General features: G+C 36.3%; 1 protein-coding gene across 1 annotated transcript in view; it reads right to left on the bottom strand.

Annotated features, from left to right (window-relative positions):
* Positions 1–23,005, bottom strand: part of ERICH3 (glutamate rich 3) — a 119,205-nt gene that overhangs the window by 45,174 nt on the left and 51,026 nt on the right. The window contains exons 10-11 of the mRNA XM_024255348.2: positions 16,221–16,436; positions 5,206–5,386 (exon numbers count right to left, since the gene is read on the bottom strand). Coding sequence (XP_024111116.2) covers positions 5,206–5,386; positions 16,221–16,436 — 397 coding nt within the window. The remainder of the gene's footprint in view (positions 1–5,205; positions 5,387–16,220; positions 16,437–23,005) is intronic.

Below are 23,005 nucleotides of genomic sequence, written 5' to 3'. Positions count from 1 at the left end.
AAATACTGAAAAATATCAAATGTGTTCTCCTCACTCAAAAAGATTATCATTAAACAGGAGAGGCAAAATTAATATATCAGTCTTCTGGATCGCAGTCACCAAAGCCTCTCTTCCTTAAAATTTTATCTCTGGAGAAGAACTAAAGGCTTAAAACAAACTGAGAAGCATGTATTCATGAAAAATTACTGAACTTTAGGTAATGGGAATCCACGCATTTTTGCCTGGGCTACTCTTATCCCCAATATCTGCTACCACCTTATCACAGCAGTTCTAATAGGGTAGGCCAGGCCACAAATAACCAGCCGCTTTGCTGTCTGTGGGGGATGACCTGATTTAGAGTGCAAGGAGAAAAACCCTTGGCCTTGGTATGGCCAGTAATAAGTAGGAATCTCAGAGGCAAGCTAACAGGGAAGGTCAGAGGTTCTATGGGCCTGTGACTGTAGTTTTGGGTTTTTTTGTTTGTTTGTTTTGGTTTTGGTTTTGGTTTTTTGAGAAGGATTCTTGTTCTGTCGCCCAGGCTGGAATACAGTGATGCAATCTCTGCTCACTGCAACCTCTGCCTCCTGGGTTCAAGCTATTCTCATGCCTCAGCCTCCTGAGTAGCTGGGATTACAGGCACACACCACCATGGCCAGCTATATATACATATACATATATATATATAGTATTTTTAGTAAAGACGAGGTTTTGCCTTGCTGGCCAGGCTGGTCTTGAACTCCTGACCTTAGGCAGTCTGCCCGTCTTGGCCTCCCAAAGTGCTGGGGTTACAGGTATGAGCCACCACAACCAGCCATGACTGTAGTTCTAATAAGGGCAAGCAACAGGCCAGTGGACAACTCAAAATTTAAAAGGAAGATAGAAGCAATAAGCCAGTCATAGAAGCATTTGATAAGCTCCCTATATATCCCTGGCTAACTGGAAGTGGCATGGATCAGAGAGGGTTCAACCTTTTCATACATCTCCAGCCTACCAGTAGCTTTCCCTTAGGCAAAGAAGAAACACAAGAGAACCTGGTGGAAAATAAAAGTTGGAGCATACTTGAAAATTGCCCAAAGTTTGAATGTACCCCTGAACCCACTGTAGTTGGCTGAACTGTGTCCTCCGATAATTCAAGACCACCCAGAACCTCAGAATGTGACTTTGTTTGGACATAGGGTCTTCAAAGATATAATTAGTGAAGGATCAAGATGAGATCATCCTGGATTTAAGTTTGGCCCTCAATCCAATGGCTGATGTCCTTATAAAAAGAGGTGAGGACACACACAGACACACAAGAATAGCATGTGAACACAGAGGCAGAGATTGAAGTGACGGAACCACAGGCCAAGGAAGGCCAGTTGACAGAGTTAAGAAGAATGCTTCTTGGGGCTTTTCAGGGAGTGTGTCCCTGCCAATACTTTCATTTTTGACATCTGGCCTAGGAACCCATGAAAGAATAAATTCTTGATGTTTTCAGATATACTTCTGGGGACGTTAGCAATGAGCTATAAAAACACAGAGACTACCCCAAGAGTCCAGACTAAAAAATAGCAATATAATATTTTTTAATCTGAGCAAAACATGGCTGGCTCTGCACCAGGATGATGAAGGCTAAATTTCACAGATTTAATTTTGGTAAGTTACTAAAAAAAACAACAAAAAACAAACAAAAAAAAAAAAAAAAAGGAAGGAAAAACCAGAAACAACAATAACCTTTGATAGAGGAAAGTCAGAATCCAGAATTCACAGGAGCTTTAAAATAGCACCTAAATATGTAGTTTTCAACAATCAAAAGACATGTTAAAAAAAAAAGGAGAAAATATGACATATACCTAGAAATAAAAGCAATCAAAACCACACCTAGGAATCTAATCAAGAGCAACAAGTATCTATGCAAAAACTTGTGTTTTTATATTCATAGTCCCAAACTAGTATCAATACAAATGTCCTCTAACTGGGGAATAAATTTTTAAAAATATGGTGTATCCATGTAATGGAATATACTCAGCAATAGAAAGAGAGAGCCACTACTGATACTACAAATATGTATGACTCTCAAAAACATTACACTAAGTGAGTGCAAAAAGACAAAAGACTACCCATGGTATGATTGTGTTTATAGGAAATGTCCAGAAAAGAAAATCTGTACAGTCAGAAAGCAGGTCAGTGTCTTCCTGGGGCTGTCTATGAGACAGGGACCAACTGTCAAAGAGAACAAGGGAACTTCCTGAAGTGCTGGAGATGTCCTACACCTGGTTTGTGATAATGGCTGCACAACTCTGTACAATTCCAAAAACAAATTGAATTATACACTTACAATGAATAAATTTTATGGCATTTAATTTACACCTCAATAAAGCTATTTTTTAAAACTGAAAAAAAAGTCAATGAGTAAAAGAAAAATAAGAAACAGGGCTGAGTGTGGTGGCTAAAGCCTGTAATCCCAACGCTTTGTGAGGCCAAGGCAGGGAGATTGCTGGAGTCCAGGAGTTTGAGACCAGACTGGGCAACATAGCAAGACCCTATCTCTATAAAAAATATTTAAAAATTAGCTGGGCATGGCTGAGATAGGAAGATCACTTTACCCTAGGAGTTCAAGGCTATAGTGACTATATTTGTGCCACTGCACTCTAGTCTGGGTGAGAGAGAGACTGTCTCTTAAAAAAGAAAAAAATTAAAAATCGTTAATATAAGTCAAAGCACAATGAACTGCTTCAGTTTTGAGTGTTGACTGAAAGCTATTGGGATAAAACAGAGTAGAAGTCAGTGAGAAAGCTGCACAGCCTTAATCTGAGTCCTAAAAGATGGGTAATATTTGAATTTGAAAAGAAGAAAAGAGAAAGTACTATAGACAAAGGAAATAGGACAGCAAAGGCAAAATAATAGTGTGTATGGGACAAGTGAAGCAGCTGTATTTGCCAGAGCATAATGAGGAATGCACAGATAGATGCAACAGGATCCCATTATGGAAATAAAGGAAAATGGAGCAGAAAAGGAAGGGATTCTAAGAAAGCCAGAAAAAAAAATGTTACTTTTTTTTGCACTTAAAATGAACCCAAGAAGCCATGGTTTGTGTTGTCTGAAAAGATAAACATGGCAAATAAAAATGCCTGTGAAGAAATTACAAGTAGCAGGAAATACTCAGTAACTTCATAGGTGTATATAATAAACAATCAGCTTGTGGCTTGAAGTCTAAAATCAAATTGCAAGATATCATGAATTACTTGGGAATAAAGGATGCACTTGCCACATTTCTAAATAATTAATTTTATTGTTACTTCTAATAAAAAGGCAAGACGAATTAATAAAAGCCAAATTTTAATGAGTTTACTGCTCCAAGCACAATGTTAAATGCTCTCCCTCCAACTTTTGTTAACAGAAATCTTTTAAAACCCTATTCACATTTTACTGAATCATGCACAGCTTTGATTTGTAGAAAGGGCAGATTCTTTTCAGTCCAGCTAAATTGCTAAGATTGCTGAACCACAAGTCAACTGTGAGCCACCCAACTTTTCAATTTTGAACAATTACTTTCCTGGCAATCAAGGGCAAGCTGAGACAAAATTATTGCATGGACAGGATTCAATTATTTAAGTCCCCATTCCATCCTATTATTCAAGACTGTCCAATGCCATAACAAAACGTCCCAGCATCAATATGTATGCAAAATAATACTGAGCCAAGTAACACCCTTTCTCCCATAACCTTTGGTTTTTCACTCTCATCACAGAGTGTACATCATCTACCAGAGAATCATTTAGCTAAGCCTCATTCTTTTTTCATTTGTATCTATCACATTTTCCAGCAAATAGATGTTGTATATGCATTTTGTTGAATAAAGTGTGATCTAAAGTCCAGGACAGTTTTCATCATGTTAATTCCGACTTTACAGCTAATTTCAGCATTCTCCTAAATTAATAGCTGAAAGTTATACTTTAAAAAAATAAGTGTATGTATCTATGCCACTATCATTAGGGGTTTCACACCACTCATATCATGAAAATGTAGGAAACTCCATGCTACTCAGAATAGCTCACTGGGGCTGCCTGTAACTGATCAAGGGCCTTGCACCTAGCCGGGGGCTCGGGATTTGCTCTCGACTCTGGTCAGAATGTTACCTTGGGGAGCCACTCCACCTCTGGAATCATCTCATTTTCCTCATCTATAAAATGAAAGGAATGAACTCTGGAATGCTACAGCAAAATAAACAAGGTAAATTGCATTCCTACCAAATATATAAAATGGAAATGGAAATAAACAGTTTCTGACATCATTGAGCATCATATTATGTTTCACTTTAAGTTAAAACTATCGTTTAAGTGTTTACCATTTTTGTGATGGAAAGTTTTACATATGTAGTTCCTCAGTATGAATTTATAGTCTCTCTTTAAGGACATGAATTTTATTTTAGTAATAGTCACTGTCTTCAATTAATGAGGGAAATCAGAAAGACTAAAAGTAAAAATTCCATGTTTGTCCCCAATTCTCCCCTTAACTCCTACCAAGATTATCCAAATACATATATTTCTTTTAATTAGTAAAAATGCTATTACTTTTTGGACCCAGTTTCTTAAGCAAGGAAGTAACAATATAACCCCGTAAATACTATTTCTTTTCACTGCTGCTCCTTTGAACTAAATATTGAGGAAAAACATTACAGTATAATTTGCAAAAACCTATATTGCATATAAAAATTATCCTATGTGGACAAACATGGATTTATGATCAAATGAAAGCAAAAATGTACTAAAAAGCTATTTAGCCAAATTCTCCACCAAGTTATTTAGGTGTGATTCACCCTGCAGTTTATTGGATTTGTGATTTTATCTCAACATACCTCTAAAGAACAAATTTCCAATCTGGTATTTTTCTCTTAGAATAATGTATGGTATAATTCACTATGGCAAGCCAAATAGTTAACTTGTAATTTCAGGGACAGCTTATTCCTGCAACATTTTAATGATCATATATCTCCATCCCAAAATTAATCTGTTACCAGGTTAAATCACTCCAAATCCTTTCTTCCACAATCTGCGAGAGTAATTGCTGCTTCAGTTTCAATCATAGAGCAGTAAATCTAGATTTACTTTTAGGCAGCTGGTTTATAAGTCCCTGGATATGCATAATTTCATAAAGTGATTGAAGTCATTTTGATATTATATCAACAGCAGCTTATCTATAGCATCAACTCGAAGCAATTAAAAAACATTCACATTTTATGTGTACCTTTTTCAAGCAGTTTGCCTTTGTAGACACAAAGGTTTTCCCCACCACAGTGCTGCTGATAAACTTTAACTTCATCCCGGAAGTCAGGATTATCAGAAGATAGGTGCACATTTTTCCCCAAATAGATCATTGTAATAGCTGCATTACTATGTAAGGATGTTTTATGAACCCTTCTTGAATCCTGAAATAAACAAAAAAATGAGGCTTATTAACAAATTACTTTCTAATAAGAGTTCTTACCTGACATTGTAATATGAAGAATAAAGAAGGTTATTTTTAAGTACCTACCAACAAAATCTAAATAAAGTGTCAATTTACAAATGCACAAAAAGTCAAACCCATTGCAAAATAAATCCTCCTAAATAACTATAACATATATGTTTTGGCTTTGTATTTTTAATGTAAATAATGGGGATTTGGATAGAGTTTGTCATTTTTTACTTTAAGTGCAAGTGTGTGGGGAGGTGTGTGGGAGTGTGTTTGTTATATATAGCAAAAATTTCAGTGACACCAAGAAGAAACTTTTGGCTCTTTTAGCTGGTTCTCCAATAAAAATCCAAATAAATGAACTAAATAAATATTAGTAACATCATTCTGTTTCAATTTGAACTGACTTAGAGATTTAGCAATAGTTTTTGTAATTGGCTGCTTTATCTTTACAACTGAGCACTGACAACACATCCTTCCCTGGGCTTATTCCATCTGAGAGGGAAATGCACAGGTATGATTTCTTCTACCGTCATTCTGAAGATCGGGGTCATCAATAATTTGTGCTTGGGACTATCCAGTTTCACAGGGGCATTCAGTTGATTGAAAATCCAATATCAATATTGTTTATAGTATCAAAACAATCTACCGAACAAAGTCTCTAAAATTACTACAAAAACCTATTTGATATCCTATGGCATTGCCCAATTTAAATTATTTATAAAATATGCAGTAAATGTGTATGCCAGAAAATCAATGTCCTAGGCATTGACTCCTAATTAATTGTTTGAAATATTTTCATAATAGTGAATGAGCACAGTGTTTGCCTGACCTCTACGAGGAAGAGGAGGAAGTAGAAGCAGAACAAAGGAAAGGAGGAAGAGGCAGAGAAATAAGAAAGGCTGAGAGGGTTGAAAGACTTTAAGGGGGGCTAGTAAGAAAATTGTAGGCCTCTAGAATTGTACACAGGCCAGCCTTTCCTTCTCATCTACTTCACTTTTCTAAAAATCAATTTTAAGCTAGACAAAAAATGTGCAGAGACCAACTTTAAGTGGATCCAAGGCAGTAATTTGAGTTGATTCCATCAAATTATAGATGCATGAGAAGCATGCATTTTCTAAAGAATAACAGAGCTGCAACAAACATTTTTGAAGGAACTACTAAAATATTTCCATCTCTAAACTCATCCTCTTCCACTTCAGATAATTTTTTTTCCATTTCATTCTATTTCTCTGAAGCAAAAACCAGAGGAAAGAAATCTGATGGAATGAAATTCTGTTAGCAACCGTCTGAAAGTATAAATGAGGGAGAAAGTCCAAGATTTAAAAATTCAAGCAAATTTTCTTGCCTGTTGGAAGGAAGAGCTCTCAAATAAAGAGATAATCAAGAGACATATTACAGGGCATCAAGAGCCATGAAAGTAAATCAGCAAACTGGATAATTTCTTGCAGATTAGAAACATCTCCCTGTTGAAGCAAAGGGATGATGCCAGGTCTGGCTCCTACTTGGAAAATCATAATCCCATGTTTCCTCTTGCCTGGGCAACTGTGGAGCTGTGACATGCCTGTGTGCAGCCCACTGCACAATCAGCAGACCTCAGGCAAATCCAGCTCCAAGCTGCGCCTGGCACCTTTAATGAAGTGACTGATTAAATAAAAGCATCCCCCTTTTGTTAAGCAATACTTTCTAAAGCAGCATGGATTTAGAGGTAGCCCTGTGAGTTTGTAGGAGATAAGCACTATATAAATACAAGGTAATAGTGGGATTAGAGTCAGGGAAAGACCTGTGTCCTGTGTATGAAATGAGAAACTGGAAGGAGAAACTTTTAAAGAGAAAAATACAGGAAAAGGCAGCCCTTTATCCTTTTCATTTCCTCTTATTCATATTTCTTTCTGCTAAAGCTTATTTCTGATAGTAACATCTCTTTTCTCTTGGGTCTCATTATTTCATTCTCGTTTTAAAAAATATTCCCTAATTATTGCAACCAAGTAAATTTTTTCTGAGTTCTAACAGAAGGCCCAAGGGACAGCTCGTGATTAAATATATGCACTAGGAAACAAACAGTAGTTTCTTTCAATTGACTGAATTGCCTCTATACTTACCATCTTGCAAAGATATAATGACCAGAGACAAATGAAACTTTAATAAGGTTTCTCGGCCCTTTCTGCTATCCTCAAGTAAGTATCAAAACCTTCCATGAAAATTCAGTTCCATTTGAAGAACAGGAGCATGGTCTCATGCCCCTGCATAACTAAAGCTCTTCTTTCTGACTTCCTTCACCAGTTGCTTATGACTTTCCTTCTCATTTCTTTTCAGTTTTTTCAGGCAAGTACAACTGAGCTGATAAATAAACAGCAAGCCCATTGAGTGGTTAACCCATCAGCCATTATATATTTGCAACATTTAGCATTCAATTGATATACTAAGTTTTCACTGAAATCTCTTTTATCCATGCCCACACAAACAGTATAGTGTCAAAGGGCCTGTTCTTGTTGATAGTGTTGGGCAATAACTCCTCTCCATCTTCTTCACGAAGCCCTGGTGAATTCTGGACATCAAGTAGGGTGACCATGAAATTTATCATCCAAACTTGGACACACAGTGAAAGAGGTGTTACTAATAATTAGGAAATGGGGGAAAGGGGCAGAATTTTGAACTATTCCAGGAAAACTGAGAAGTATGGTCACCTACGAATTAGTCTCTCCACTTCTAGTCTGATATCCCTCAAAATCTCCCTCCTGTTGGAAATCACAGTGATCTATTGTTATTAAACAGATCATGTGACTCTCCTGCTTAAAGCCCTCCAGTGATTCCCATTATCCATGGGATAAGTTCCAACATTCCCCAGGCAACATAAAATGTGTTATATTTTCTAATACCTATTATCTCCCAGTGATTGCAATTTCTCATGCTACATTTAAATGTCTGGCAACTGAACTGATTGTAGTGGCCCAAACACTATCAACTACTTTTAATCTCCAGGCCTCTGTAATTGTATGAGTCACATGATATTGGAACTATTTCCTTGTATTATCTCTCTCTCAGTAGATAAGGATGATGTCCTACTGATCTTCATGCCCCAGTAACTTGCCAGTGCTGATGCTTAGTAAGAACCTAATTAACATTGATCCAACTGGACACAGACATGGAACAATTAGGCATTCCATATTCTGTCCTTTACATATTCTGATAAAGCTACAGTAGGTTGGTTCTACCCTAAATAGGAAGCTTGCTACATTTACAGAAACTCAATAGTTACCAGAACAGGAAAACTGATTCACAGTGTCTTGTTAAACCAAACACCGACTTTGGTGACTATTCCTTGAAACAGATTGATACAAAACCAGCCTGACCATAAAGAGTGGCAATCCCCATGTTGATGCTGGTGGCCCTAGGGAGAGAAAATCTGACACAAGCCAGAGGATGAGTGTTCATATCCCAAAGACTTAGGAAGCAGCTGGTTGTATGAAAACCTCACAGCACTACATTATACGTTCTTCCCTTTCTCTTCTCTTTCTCTCTGGTTTTGCCTCCCACTTTGCTTTTAGTATGGTTTCTCTTTTCATTTTCTTTTGGGCCATTTTTCTTACTTCTGTGTAAACTTTACCTCACACTTATTCCTAATGTGCCCAGAAACACCTCAATCCTTACAGAGGCATCAGAGCTCTAGATTTTTCAGGATCTATCTCACCTATTCCTTCCCACAGAAATGATAATAAGGGTTCCTGCTCACATTTCCTTCCCCACTCCCTCTGCTTCCTAACCTACTCTGGTGCTTCCTTGTGTGGCTCTGCATGGTGTGGTGTAAGAGTTATTACTAACATTATTGAAGATGGGGTCTTGCTGTGTTGCCTAAGCTGGAGTGCAGTGGTGCAATCACAGTGGTGCAATCACTACAGCCTTAAACTCCTGGGCCCAAGTCAACCTCCTGCCTCAGCCTCCTTAATAGCTGGGATTACAGGTGTTAGAGATCGGGTCTTGTTATGTTGGCCAGTCTGGTATCAAACTCCTGACCTCAAGCCATCCTCTTGCCTCAGCCTTTCAAGTCACTAGGATTACAGATGTGAGCCACTGCACCTGGTCTTGTGATGGTTAATTTTACCTATTAATTTAGCTGGACTCCAATGCCCAGATTGGCAAACATTATTCTGGATGGATCCCTGATCAATGCATGTGGTGTGTCCCCTCCTCTTGGGAACTGTGAGTAACAATCTATCTTTTTGATGACAATTGTCTCTTAATCTGTAAGTCTCACCATACCTGAATAATTTTTAAAAACCCACATTTTAAATAGCCATGCAGAACAATATACCTACTTTCATTAAGAAAGAGCCAACTAGTGAAAGTTTCAAGCAGTAGAGGAGTATGTTGAGAGTTTTTCCATAAAGTTTAATTTAGCACCATTATGTAGAATCTAATAAAACCGAGATGAATTTTGCTTATTCTTTTTTCCCCTTTCTGCTTTTCAATCTCAGTTCCCTGGTTCTATTTGCTAACTTCCTACTGATCATTCAAAGCCCATTTCAAATGCCACCTTCTCTAGGAGGCATTCTCTAATCTCCTCGGTCAAAACTAATATTTCTTTCCTCTATGTTTCTATTGTGCTTTATTTATATCACAATTATAGTACTCATCACAATATATCATGGTTAATTGTATATATATATATATCTGTCTCTCTTGTTAGACTGCAATCTTTCTGAGAGAAAGAGTTTAGTCTTACCCATCTTGGTAACCTCAGGACCTAGCATATCATTTGCCATTATCAACAAAAACTGGACTGAGCTATATTCTCATTTAGAGGCAGGACAAGTATATAGATGATTGCAACAGTTCCATTAAGAGATTAGTTAGCAAGCCCATGAACTAGAGATGTAGCAGTAAGGATGAAAAAGGATTATCAGGTACATGAGCCACTGTTCAGGTGGCATCTAGAGCTGTGCCATCCAGGACAGCAGCCATTTCCCCCATTTGGATGCTGGGCATTTGAAAGGTAGCTCATTTGCTGTAAGTATAAAATATTCATTGAATATCAAAGACATAGTATAAGAAAATACATCATACTTAATTAAAATTTTTCGCATTGATTACATGTGGAAATGATATTTTAGATATACTTGATTAAATAAAATATATTAAAATCTTAAAATTTATTTCATGTTTCTCTTTATCTTTTTAAATTGACTATTAGAAAATTTTAGAATTGCATATGTGGCTTGCCTTCTATTTCTATTGGACATCTCTGATCTAGAGAACTTAGCAACTAGCTGGATGTGCAATGCATAAGGAAGAAGATATTATAGATTTTGAGGTCAAATTACAGGACAGAAGTTTGTGCTTTAAGATAAATAAGGCAACTGAATGGAGAAACTGGCTTAAGTTGTAACCATGCTGAATTTGAGGAGCAGTAGGACCTATCAATTGGGCATCTGTAATTGCCCAGGGCTTATTTGGTACCTAGGAGGTAGATAGAGGGCTTTCATGGAAAAGTCTCAAACTAGTGTCATAAACTTTTTGCCCTCTCTTTCAAAAATGTATAAAAAATAAAAGCAAACTTTGTTATTGGTTTCTAAAATAGATAAACATAACCATTAAGTAGGTTCTTATTTGGAAGCCTGTACTTTCACTTTTATAAAAGCTATATATGAAACTTTCCACATTTTCAGCAGGCTGCTGTGTAGAGTAGGTGACTGGTAAGGTTAGACTACCTCGATCCTGAATGGGAACATAAAAGTCTGGAGGTGAGTGAGGTAAACCTTAGTGCAAAATGTAACTAGTCTCATGGATTCTGTAAATGCAGTATAAAGCTCTGAAGGTGCTAGAACAAAACAGGACAAAGCAACAGAGTCCAGAGACAAGTTGCTGGACTGCGAGTCTTACCACACCTTGCCATTTGGCTCTACTGATCATCCCCAGAGACATGAATCACAGAAGCCAGAGACCATGTTGTTCTACACATTCATAGAGGAGCAGGTGGTGGCTACCAGCAAGCCATATTTCATTGCTTTTTACTCTTTCTTTCCTTTTTTTAAGAGCCTTTAAAAAATGCTTTGCTGGATGGTAGTCATAAAATGAAAGATGAATTTATGTGTAAATTAGTCACAAGAGCCATCTCCCCTTAAATGAATCTTTTCTATATCTAAATAAACTAAACTCAAATATTAATGTGAAAGTGTGTGACTCTCCCCACTGAGACAATTTTACTCGATGCCTAAGGATCAGGGCTAGAGTCAACTCCAACAGACATCTAGCATGAAATCATGTGTGAAGATGACTACATCTTGAATAGAAAAACAAGTGTAAAGGCTGAAGCCTATAGGGATGGGTAGATTTATGGGTGAAGATGAAAAAGAATCACAAAGGAGTAGGACAAGAGGTAAAAGGAGACCCCGAGGAAGCATGAAAACAGAATGCCATGGAAGGCAAGAGAGGAGAGGTTTAAGGAAGAGGCAGTTAATAGCATAAAATTTTACAAAGAAACGTCATGGTAAGTTAAAAAAAAAAAAACTAAGATGGTAGAAATAAGTCTAAATATGTCACTAAACAAAGTAAATATACTTGGACTCAACTCATTTATTAATAGAACAGAGATTCTCAGATAGAATCAAACACAATCCACCCCATGTTACATAAACATATTTAAATCCTAAAGTTTAAAACTAAAGACACCAAAAGACTAAAAGTGAAAGGAATATATACACACATATGCATATACACACACATACATATGTGTACATATACAGTTGACCCTTGAACAACATGGGTTTGAACCACTTGGGTCCACATATATGCAGATTTTTTTCAATAAGTATGTTGGAAAATTCTTTGGAGATTTACAACAATTTGAAAAAGTTGAAGACAAACTGTATAGCCTAGAAATATTTTAAAAAATAAGAAAAATGTATGTTATGAATGCATAAAATATATGTAGATGCTAGTCTGTTTTATCATTTACTACCATAAAATACACACAAATCTATTATAAAAAGTTAAGATTTATCAAAACTTACACATACTCTTTACAGACCATGCATGGTGCCATTTACAATCAAGAGAAATGTAAACAAATAAAGATGCAATATTAAATCATAACTGCATAAAATTAACTGTAGTAATACTGTACTGCTGTAGTAATTTCATAGCCACCTTCGGTTGCTATTGTAGTGAGTTCAAGTGTTGTGAGTATCCACTTAAAATGCTATGTGACACTAGTCATGTCCACACGAGTAATTAATCTCTTTAGTAAATCATCTATCAGAGTAAAAAGTAATCCCTCAAAGTTCTTACATATTTTCCATCGTGTTTAGCGTAATACTGTAAACACTGAATAACATCATGGGACTCAACAAAGTTTCACCTGGAGAAACACTCCAAGAAGCAAAGTCATGACATTATAAGAAAAGGTTGAATTGAATTCTCTAGCTGAGGTTGCCCACAGGTGGATGATTCATTTTGTAAAGAGAAGACATAACTTATGGTATTGATAAATACAGTACAGTAGTATAAATGTATTTTCTCTTATTTACAGTTTTCATAATAACATTTTCTTTTCTCTAACTTAACTTTGAAAGAATACAGTATATAATACAAATAGCATACAAAATATGTGTTAATTGAATATTTATGTTATTGGTAAGGCTTCCAGTCGACAGTAGGTTATAAGTAGTTAAGTTTTGGGGGTGTCAAAGTTTATATACAAATTTTCGACTGTGCAGAGAAATGACACCCCTTCCTCCCATGTTATTCAAGTGTCAACTCTCCATATACAGTACACACACACACACACACACACACAGACACACACACTAATCTAAAGAAAATAAGAAGTATTATTAGACAAAATAGATTTTAAGACAAAAAGCAATATGACAAAAAGGATCTCCTCACCAGTAAGATTAAAATAATCTTAAGTCTGAGAGCATATAAGATTTTCTAAACATTTACAAAACAGAACTTGGCATAATTACAAAGACAAATTGACAAATCCATAATGATAGAGAATGGATTTTCATTATAACTCAAGAATTAAGAGACTAAACACATAAAAAGCCTACAAATGTAAAAATATGAGTAACACAATTAATATTTATCTATTGGACATTTATAGAACCTTAATTTCAACATTTAAAGAATATGATTCTTTCCCAAAACTGAACATATATTAGCTCACAAAGCAAGTCTCCACAAATACGAAGGAGTTAAAATCATACAGATCAAGAATAAGATGCATTTTTAAAAGTGGCATTCAGTGAGCACAAAAGGAGTTCTTAGAATTGAAACATGGCAGGAGAAAAAACTCAGTAGAATGTGTGGAAGATAAAATTGAAAAAAACCTCTCAGCAAGTAGAACAAAAAGACAAAGAGGTAAAAAGTAGGAGAGAAAAGCTAAGAATCTTAGAGCATCAGTTTAGTAGTTCTAACATTCCCAAAATAGAGATTCCAAAAAGAGAGAAAAAAGGGTTTTTTTCTTGGAAAAAAAAAAAGAGTAAGTCAGACTGAAGCCCTGTGACTCAGGAGACAGATATGATAAGGTCTGTTAAAGCCAGCATGCCTCATGACACCATGCTGTGCTTCTAACCTGAATGCAGAATCCCAGGGGAACCTGGCTCAGATGCTTATTTGTGCTTCACTTGTCATGACCCTGGGATGAAGAAGCTGCTGCTCCCTCCTCCATGCCCAGCTACAGAAGCCCATTCTCCTGGTCATTTTCCTGCTGGACATCCAGTGTCTGGCTCACACTAGGACCTCACCAGATACCTTGACACACTCATGACCTGACCACTCTGACTTCCCCAGAAGGGGCTTTTAAAACTATTTGAAAACCAAACCCAGGCTGTGACCCAAAGATTCTATTCAGCTTATTTTCTCCTGGAAATGGTGTCCTTCCATTACAATGCTAGGTTTGAGCTTATTTCTGAAGTTTTATGCATATAAGCGATAGAACTCTAAAGAAAAGCAGGGACATAGTTCACAGGGAAGTCAGCATGGTGGTTGCTCTGGAAAAAAGTAAAGAATGATGGGGCAGGAAAAAGGGGGCTCTTGCATAATATGATAGTAGAGTTCATCATGAAGCTGTAGTGAGTGCATGGTGCTTGCTTGGTTATTGTTGTTGAACTTGTACATATAGATAAGACTTTATATATTCTTATGGCTTGTGAGACATTTAAACTTGTGTTTTAAAAGAGCATGAACAGGTAGAATGTATCCCAGTAATACATTTTAACATCTGAAAATCAAATCCTGCCCCCCAAGTGTTTGAGAATGATGAGTAACTCATTGTTTTTGCTAAGTGTGAGCCACATCTTTTGAGAGCATGTTCATTGGCCAGATAGAAACCAATGCCAGCATGCAGAGTGAAAAATTAAGGTAGTGGATGTGGTAGATTCTATTATTGTTCCAAATATTCACTGCCCTTTTCTGTGAGAGACTGATACTTCCTACTCCATTGAGGTCAGTCTTGGTCAAGGGCTTGCCAAATGGCATTCAAGTGTAAGTGACATGTGCCACTCCTGAGTGGAACGTTAAAAGCAATCTGTGGTACTGTTGCCCATGAAGCCAACATATTCCAGACTCCTTCATTCTGAGCTGTTCCTCCACTCTGGGTCCTAGAATTACAGCTGACCAACAGTAGATAAAATTGTGAGCAAGAATATTGTTGGAAGTTGAGTTGCCTGGGGTTGTTGGACTAAGCTCCAGTAAACTGCTCTATAGAGAACTTACTAATGAAGAACAAGATAAAACAGAAGTCTAAGGTTGCAGCATGTGAGGAAATAATTTGCTCCTTTATCTAAGGCCTGGATATGTTGAGTGACAGAGATGAGTATTAGAGGAAGGCAGCAAATCCAAATTAGAGAGAATGACAGATAGTACGAGCTACCACCGACAGTGAGAGTATCTGATCAAAGACGCAGGGCAAGGGTGGGCCTTGGGAACGAGAGAGAAAACATCCTGTCAAAGACAGCAACCAGGGGAGAGAATTGGTAAAAGTAGAGTTGAAAAAAGGAAATTCAAGCAAGCAGGAAGAAGATGGTCCCCATCTTCTGAGAAGGTTAGAGGTAAGGACAGCTGCTGGGAGTGAGATGTGGACCTGGGGTGAATAAGGTTCCTGAAAGTGAAGTTGGTTTTTAAGAATCTATGTGCATGCTGGCACTTCACTTCCTGATGATCAGTCAGTGAAATGTTGACCCAGCTTATTTGCCAATCACAAAACTGTCATTTAATTGCTATTAGTTGTATATTTAACATAATAAAAATGAAGAGCTATTTTGCCTTCTTACTAGCTTGTATGTGTATAAAGTCCAACAGGCCTTAATACTGTTTCTTCTACTAGTATTTTGAGGAAATCAGTACAACAAACTGTAATCTCTTCAAAAATTACTGAAATAATTTTTCTATGTATGATACAGTAATTTGCCATAAATTGTTCAAAATAAACTATATTATGTTTTTTAAGTATATCAAGGTTTCTGAATTTTTACAAATTAGATGTTAAGATATTTCCAACAACATGTGACTGAACAGGTGCATTTAAGGAAATAAATGATTTGGAAATAGGTATTGGTCAAATTAAATTTGACCACAAGAATTATTAAATCTTTTATTATTAATTGTGCTAAACTCATTATGCAACTGAATTACTCAAACCTTTGGTTTCAGATACATTCAAGCTTACTTATAAAATTGTATTTCTTTACACACAACATTTTGCATGCAATTTCCTCCAAATTCTTTTACTGCAAACCTAGAAATCTAATAGTGCAATGTAATCTGAGATAAATTAATAAAAGAAAAATTTGTTCCATAATCACCTTGGTCAAAAGAGGTTCTAAGCCATTTGGAGCAGTGGTTGGATGAAATCTTCTCCTTCTCCATGTTTCAGATCTATTTTCTCTTGTGATTTTCCCGTTTAGGGGAAGTGGAGGAGGAATAGGCATCATGTAACTGTTAATGTTTGGAAGTTGATATGAATTAATTCTCTGTGAATTGCCTATGGAGTTCCTGAGCTTCATCACTGCCTTCTTGCCCTGTAATCATATTTTGTGACATAAGAACCAATGAAACAGAATCAGTGACTCAATGTAACCCAAATTTAAAGACAAGCTTAAATGATTGACATTGAATGCAAACACAACTGATATCAATAGACAAACTCAAAACACTCCAGTCTGCTGAAAAATGACACTTTGTAGTATCTGCAGCAAATTAAAAATTCTAACCTTATGTGGTATATTTTTTAACTAACATAAAGTGATGACACTTTTATAGTACTTTTGGGGTTTTTCTTCAACAATCCATTAAACCCAATACAATTAAACAATTTAAAATCAAGAAGTTTGAAGTGCTGTGCTTTAAAGCAGAGCTTTAGTCCACTTAGCAATAGGAAATTAGGACTTTTTTCATATGCTTATTTCAAGCATCTAGGTATTAGAATATGCAGGGTTTGCAAAGCTGTAAACAAACTGGCATGTACTGTTTAGCATAAATAACTCATGTACTATTTAGAGTAAATTATTACATTTACAGAGGAAAAATTAAAATATTTATCAAAAATTTAAGGTATATATCCTTTGACCTAGAAATTCTAGTGGTAGGAATAAATCCTACACAGATAACTATACAAGTTCACTAATATAAATGTGTATAAGGATACATATACACACATGCACACACACATATATATATATAAAGAAGTTAGTTGCACAAAATGTAACATCATATATGTCCATCAATAGGAGGATGTTTAACTACATCTTGCTTTGTTCCTATGATAGATCTCACCAGGCTTAAACAAAAATAACATGAATCTATTTATCCTGAAATAAAAAGGTTCATATGGTATGACCACAAATTTCTTTTAAATAATTTACGTGCGAATTCTGATTAAAAACAAGAATGACTGAAAAAATTTGAATGTGGGGCTACCTTTGGGGATATACCTTCATATTGTTTTAGAGTTTAATCAGCATGTATTATTTTAATCATTAAAAAACACCAAAGGTATAGTCAATAATTACATTTGTCAGGTATAAGTGAGTCACTGAATTTTCACAAATTGGTAATTTTTGTGTATCTGAGGTATTTTTCCAAATTTTAAGGAATATTTAAGTAGGTTTATCTATTTTGCACCAATCTATTTCTATTTCTACAATATAAATTTATGTTGTACTTATGTTTATTTTTAAATTTCTAATTAATTTTTGATCAACTTAGTTTGTATTTTAATATGCTTATTGGTGAAAAATTATTTTATAGAAAGGAAAGTCACTCTCCAAATATCTCTCATTGCTAAATGAGCAAAAGGAACTTATGAGTGAAGGGCATGGATAGCCCATATTTTGATTTAAAAAAGCATATGAACTGAAAGAGATTTAAGTGGATATTCACCAAGGAGTTTATAATTGTTAGAATGGTTGATATTGCATTTTGTCATGCTCTAATTTTTCTTTTCTTATATTTTCCATTTTTTCTGTAATGGAGTACATTTATATTGTAATAAAAAATAAAAATAAGTAAAAAGTAATGACAAGAAAATCAATGAATCTAGAACTTTTTGTGTTTAAGGATTTAAAACAAAATTATTTCTGAGTAGACATCAATCAATTACATGCCTTCTTTGGAAATGGTTTACCAGTTTTTCAAAAAAATTAACATGTTGTTCTTTACCTTGCTTGTTTTAGTTCAACAGCATTTTGGACATCTTTTCATGCCAGTGCGAGTAATTATACTTTTTAAATGTACTTTAATATAACATAACAAGTTAAAACAATACCCTATTACTTAGGTATCTTCCAATTGTTCACTATTGCAAATACAACAGTACAAAATATTCTTGAATCTGTTTCTTTACACATATTGTGTATTCCTAGGATAAATTCCTACATGTTAAAATGCTTGAGCATGTTCATTTAAAATGGTGGTAGATATTTCCATATTGCCTTCACAAATACTTGTACTAATTTCTACTTCTACCAATGATATATGAGAAACTCTCATTCTAACATCATTCATTTTCAATCAAGTCATTATTTTTACTCATTTGCATCTCATCCCGTCTGTTTTTGACCAAATCACTTTTGCCTAAATTAAAGACTCTCACTCCTGCTACTTAGCAAAGTTCAACCTACTTCTTTTTTTTTTTATTATTATTATTATACTTGAGGTTTTATGGTACATGTGCACAATGTGCAGGTAAGTTACATATGTATACATGTGCCATGCTGGTGCGCTGCACCCACTAACTCGTCATCTAGCATTAGGTATATCTCCCAATGCTATCCCTCCCCCCTCCTCCGACGCCACAACAGTCCCCGAAGTGTGATGTTCCCCTTCCTGTGTCCATGTGTTCTCATTGTTCAATTCCCACCTATGAGTGAGAATATGCGGTGTTTGGTTTTTTGTACTTGCGATAGTTTACTGAGAATGATGATTTCCAATTTCATCCATGTCCCTACAAAGGACATGAACTCATCATTTTTTATGGCTGCATAGTATTCCATGGTGTATATGTGCCACATTTTCTTAATCCAGTCTATCATTGTTGGACATTTGGGTTGGTTCCAAGTCTTTGCTATTGTGAATAGTGCCGCAATAAACATACGTGTGCATGTGTCTTTATAGTAGCATGATTTATAGTCCTTTGAGTATATACCCAGTAATGGGATGGCTGGGTCAAATGGAATTTCTAGTTCTAGATCCCTGAGGAATCACCACACTGACTTCCACAAGGGTTGAACTAGTTTACAGTCCCACCAACAGTGTAAAAGTGTTCCTATTTCTCCACATCCTCTCCAGCACCTGTTGTTTCCTGACTTTTTAATGATTGCCATTCTAACTGGTGTGAGATGGTATCTCATTGTGGTTTTGATTTGCATTTCTCTGATGGCCAGTGATGGTGAGCATTTTTTCATGTGTTTTTTGGCTGCATAAATGTCTTCTTTTGAGAAGTGTCTGTTCATGTCCTTTGCCCACTTTTTGATGGGGTTGTTTGTTTTTTTCTTGTAAATTTGTTGGAGTTCATTCTAGATTCTGGATATTAGCCCTTTGTCAGATGAGTAGGTTGAGAAAATTTTCTCCCATTTTGTAGGTTGCCTGTTCACTCTGATGGTAGTTTCCTTTGCTGTGCAGAAGCTCTTTAGTTTAATTAGATCCCATTTGTCAATTTTGGCTTTTGTTGCCATTGCTTTTGGTGTTTTAGACATGAAGTCCTTGCCCATGCCTATGTCCTGAATGGTAATACCTAGGTTTTCTTCTAGGGTTTTTATGGTTTTAGGTATAACATTTAAGTCTTTAATCCATCTTGAATTGATTTTTGTATAAGGTGTAAGGAAGGGATCCAGTTTCAGCTTTCTCCATATGGCTAGCCAGTTTTCCCAGCACCATTTATTAAATAGGGAATCCTTTCCCCATTGCTTGTTTTTCTCAGGTTTGTCAAAGATAAGATAGTTGTAGATATGTGGCATTATTTCTGACGGCTCTGTTCTGTTCCATTGATCTATATCTCTGTTTTGGTACCAGTACTATGCTGTTTTGGTTACTGTAGCCTTGTAGTATAGTTTGAAGTCAGGTAGTGCGATGCCTCCAGCTTTGTTCTTTTGGCTTAGGATTGACTTGGCGATGCGGGCTCTTTTTTGGTTCCATATGAACTTTAAAGTAGTTTTTTCCAATTCTGTGAAGAAAGTCATTGGTAACTTGATGGGGATGGCATTGAATCTGTGAATTACCTTGGGAAGGATGGCCATTTTCATGATATTGATTCTTCCTACCCATGAGCATGGAATGTTCTTCCATTTGTTTGTATCCTCTTTCCTTGAGCAGTGGTTTGTAGTTCTCCTTGAAGAGGTCCTTCACATCCCTTGTAAGTTGGATTCCTAGGTATTTTATTCTCTTTGAAGCAATTGTGAATGGGAGTTCACTCACGATTTGCTCTCTGTTTGTCTGTAATTGATGTATAAGAATGCTTGTGATTTTTGTACATCGATTTTGTATCCTGAGACTTTGCTGAAGTTGCTTATCAGCTTAAGGAGATTTTGGGCTGAGACAATGGGGTTTTCTAGATATACAATCATGTCATCTGCAAACAGGGACAATTTGACTTCCTCTTTTCCTAATTGAATACCCTTTATTTCCTTCTCCTGCCTAATTGCCCTGGCCAGAACTTCCAACACTATGTTGAATAGAAGTGGTGAGAGAGGGCATCCCTGTCTTGTGCCAGTTTTCAAAGGGAATGCTTCCAGTTTTTGCCCATTCAGTATGATATTGGCTGCGGGTTTGTCATAGATAGCTCTTATTATTTTGAGATACGTCCCATCAATACCTAATTTATTGAGAGTTTTTAGCATGAAGGATTGTTGAATTTTGTCAAAGGCCTTTTCTGCATCTATTGAGATAATCATGTGTTTTTTGTCTTTGGTTCTGTTTATATGCTGGATTACATTTATTGATTTGCATATATTGAATCAGCCTTGCATCCCAGGGATGAAGCCCACTTGATCATGGTGGATAAGCTTTTTGATGTGCTGCTGGATTCTGTTTGCCAGTATTTTTTTTTTATTTTATTTATTTACTTTTTTTCTTTTTATTATTATTATTATTGTTATTATTATTATACGTTAGGCTCTATGGTACATGTGCGCAACGTGCAGGTAAGTTATATATGTATACATGCGCCATGCTGGTGCGCTGCACCCACTAACTCGTCATCTAGCATTAGGTATATCTCCCAATGCTATCCCTCCCCCCTCCCCCCACCCCACAACAGTCCCCGAAGTGTGATGTTCCCCTTCCTGTGTCCATGTGTTCTCATTGTTCAATTCCCACCTATGAGTGAGAATATGTGGTGTTTGGTTTTTTGTTCTTGCGATAGTTTACTGAGAATGATGATTTCCAATTTCATCCATGTCCCTACAAAGGACATGAACTCATCATTTTTTATGGCTGCATAGTATTCCATGGTGTATATGTGCCACATTTTCTTAATCCAGTCTATCATTGTTGGACATTTGGGTTGGTTCCAAGTCTTTGCTATTGTGAATAATGCCGCAATAAACATACGTGTGCATGTGTCTTTATAGCAGCATGATTTATAGTCCTTTGGGTATATACCCAGTAATGGTATGGCTGGGTCAAATGGAATTTCTAGATCTAGATCCCTGAGGAATCGCCACACTGACTTCCACAAGGGTTGAACTAGTTTACAGTCCCACCAACAGTGTAAAAGTGTTCCTATTTCTCCACATCCTCTCCAGCACCTGTTGTTTCCTGACTTTTTAATGATTGCCTTCTAACTGGTGTGAGATGGTATCTCATTGTGGTTTTGATTTGCATTTCTCTGATGGCCAGTGATGGTGAGCATTTTTTCATGTGTTTTTTGGCTGCATAAATGTCTTCTTTTGAGAAGTGTCTGTTCATGTCCTTCGCCCACTTTTTGATGGGGTTGTTTGTTTTTTTCCTGTAAATTTGTTGGAGTTCATTGTAGATTCTGGATATTAGCCCTGTTTGCCAGTATTTTATTGAGGATTTTTTGCATCAATATTCATTAAGGATATTGGTCTAAAATTCTCTTTTTTTGTTGTGTCTCTGCCAGGCTTTGGTATCAGGATGATGCTGGCCTCATAAAATGAGTTAGGGAGAATTCCCTCTTTTTCTATTGATTGGAATAGTTTCAGAAGGAATGGTACCAGCTCCTCCTTGTACCTCTGGTAGAATTCGGCTGTGAACCCATCTGGTCCTGGACTTTTTTTGGTTGGTAAGCTATTGATTATTGCCACAATTTCAGCTCCTGTTATTGGTCTATTCAGAGATTCAACTTCTTCCTGGTTTAGTCTTGGGAGGGTGTATGTGTTGAGGAATTTATCCATTTCTTCTAGATTTTCTAGTTTATTTGCATAGAGGTGTTTGTAATATTCTCTGATGGTAGTTTGTATTTCTGTGGGATCGGTGGTGATATCCCCTTTATCATTTTTTATTGCATCTATTTGATTCTTCTCTCTTTTTTTCTTTATTAATCTTGCTAGCGGTCTATCAATTTTGTTGATCCTTTCAAAAAACCAGCTCCTGGATTCATTAATTTCTTGGAGGGTTTTTTGTGTCTCTATTTCCTTCAGTTCTGCTCTGATTTTAGTTATTTTTTGCCTTCTGCTGGCTTTTGAATGTGCTTGCTCTTGCTTTTCTAGTTCTTTTAATTGTGATGTTAGGGTGTCAATTTTGGATCTTTCCTGCTTTCTCTTGTGGGCATTTAGTGCTATAAATTTCCCTCTACACACTGCTTTGAATGCATCCCAGAGATTCTGGTATGTTGTGTCTTGGTTCTCGGTGGTTTCAAAGAACATCTTTATTTCTGCCTTCATTTCGTTATGTACCCAGTAGTCATTCAGGAGCAGGTTGTTCAGTTTCCATGTAGTTGAGCGGTTTTGAGTGAGATTCTTAATCCTGAGTTCTAGCTTGATTGCACTGTGATCTGAGAGATAGTTTGTTATAATTTCTGTTCTTTTACATTTATTGTGGAGAGCTTTACTTCCAAGTATGTGGTCAATTTTGGAATAGGTGTGGTGTGGTGCGGAAAAAAATGTATATTCTGTTGGTTTGGGGTGGAGAG

This window comes from Pongo abelii, chromosome 1 (genome assembly GCF_028885655.2).
Source record: "Pongo abelii isolate AG06213 chromosome 1, NHGRI_mPonAbe1-v2.0_pri, whole genome shotgun sequence".
Taxonomy (NCBI): Eukaryota; Metazoa; Chordata; class Mammalia; order Primates; family Hominidae; genus Pongo; species Pongo abelii.
The sequence above is the reverse complement of the archived record's forward strand: the minus strand, read 5'-3'. Positions and strand labels throughout refer to the sequence as shown.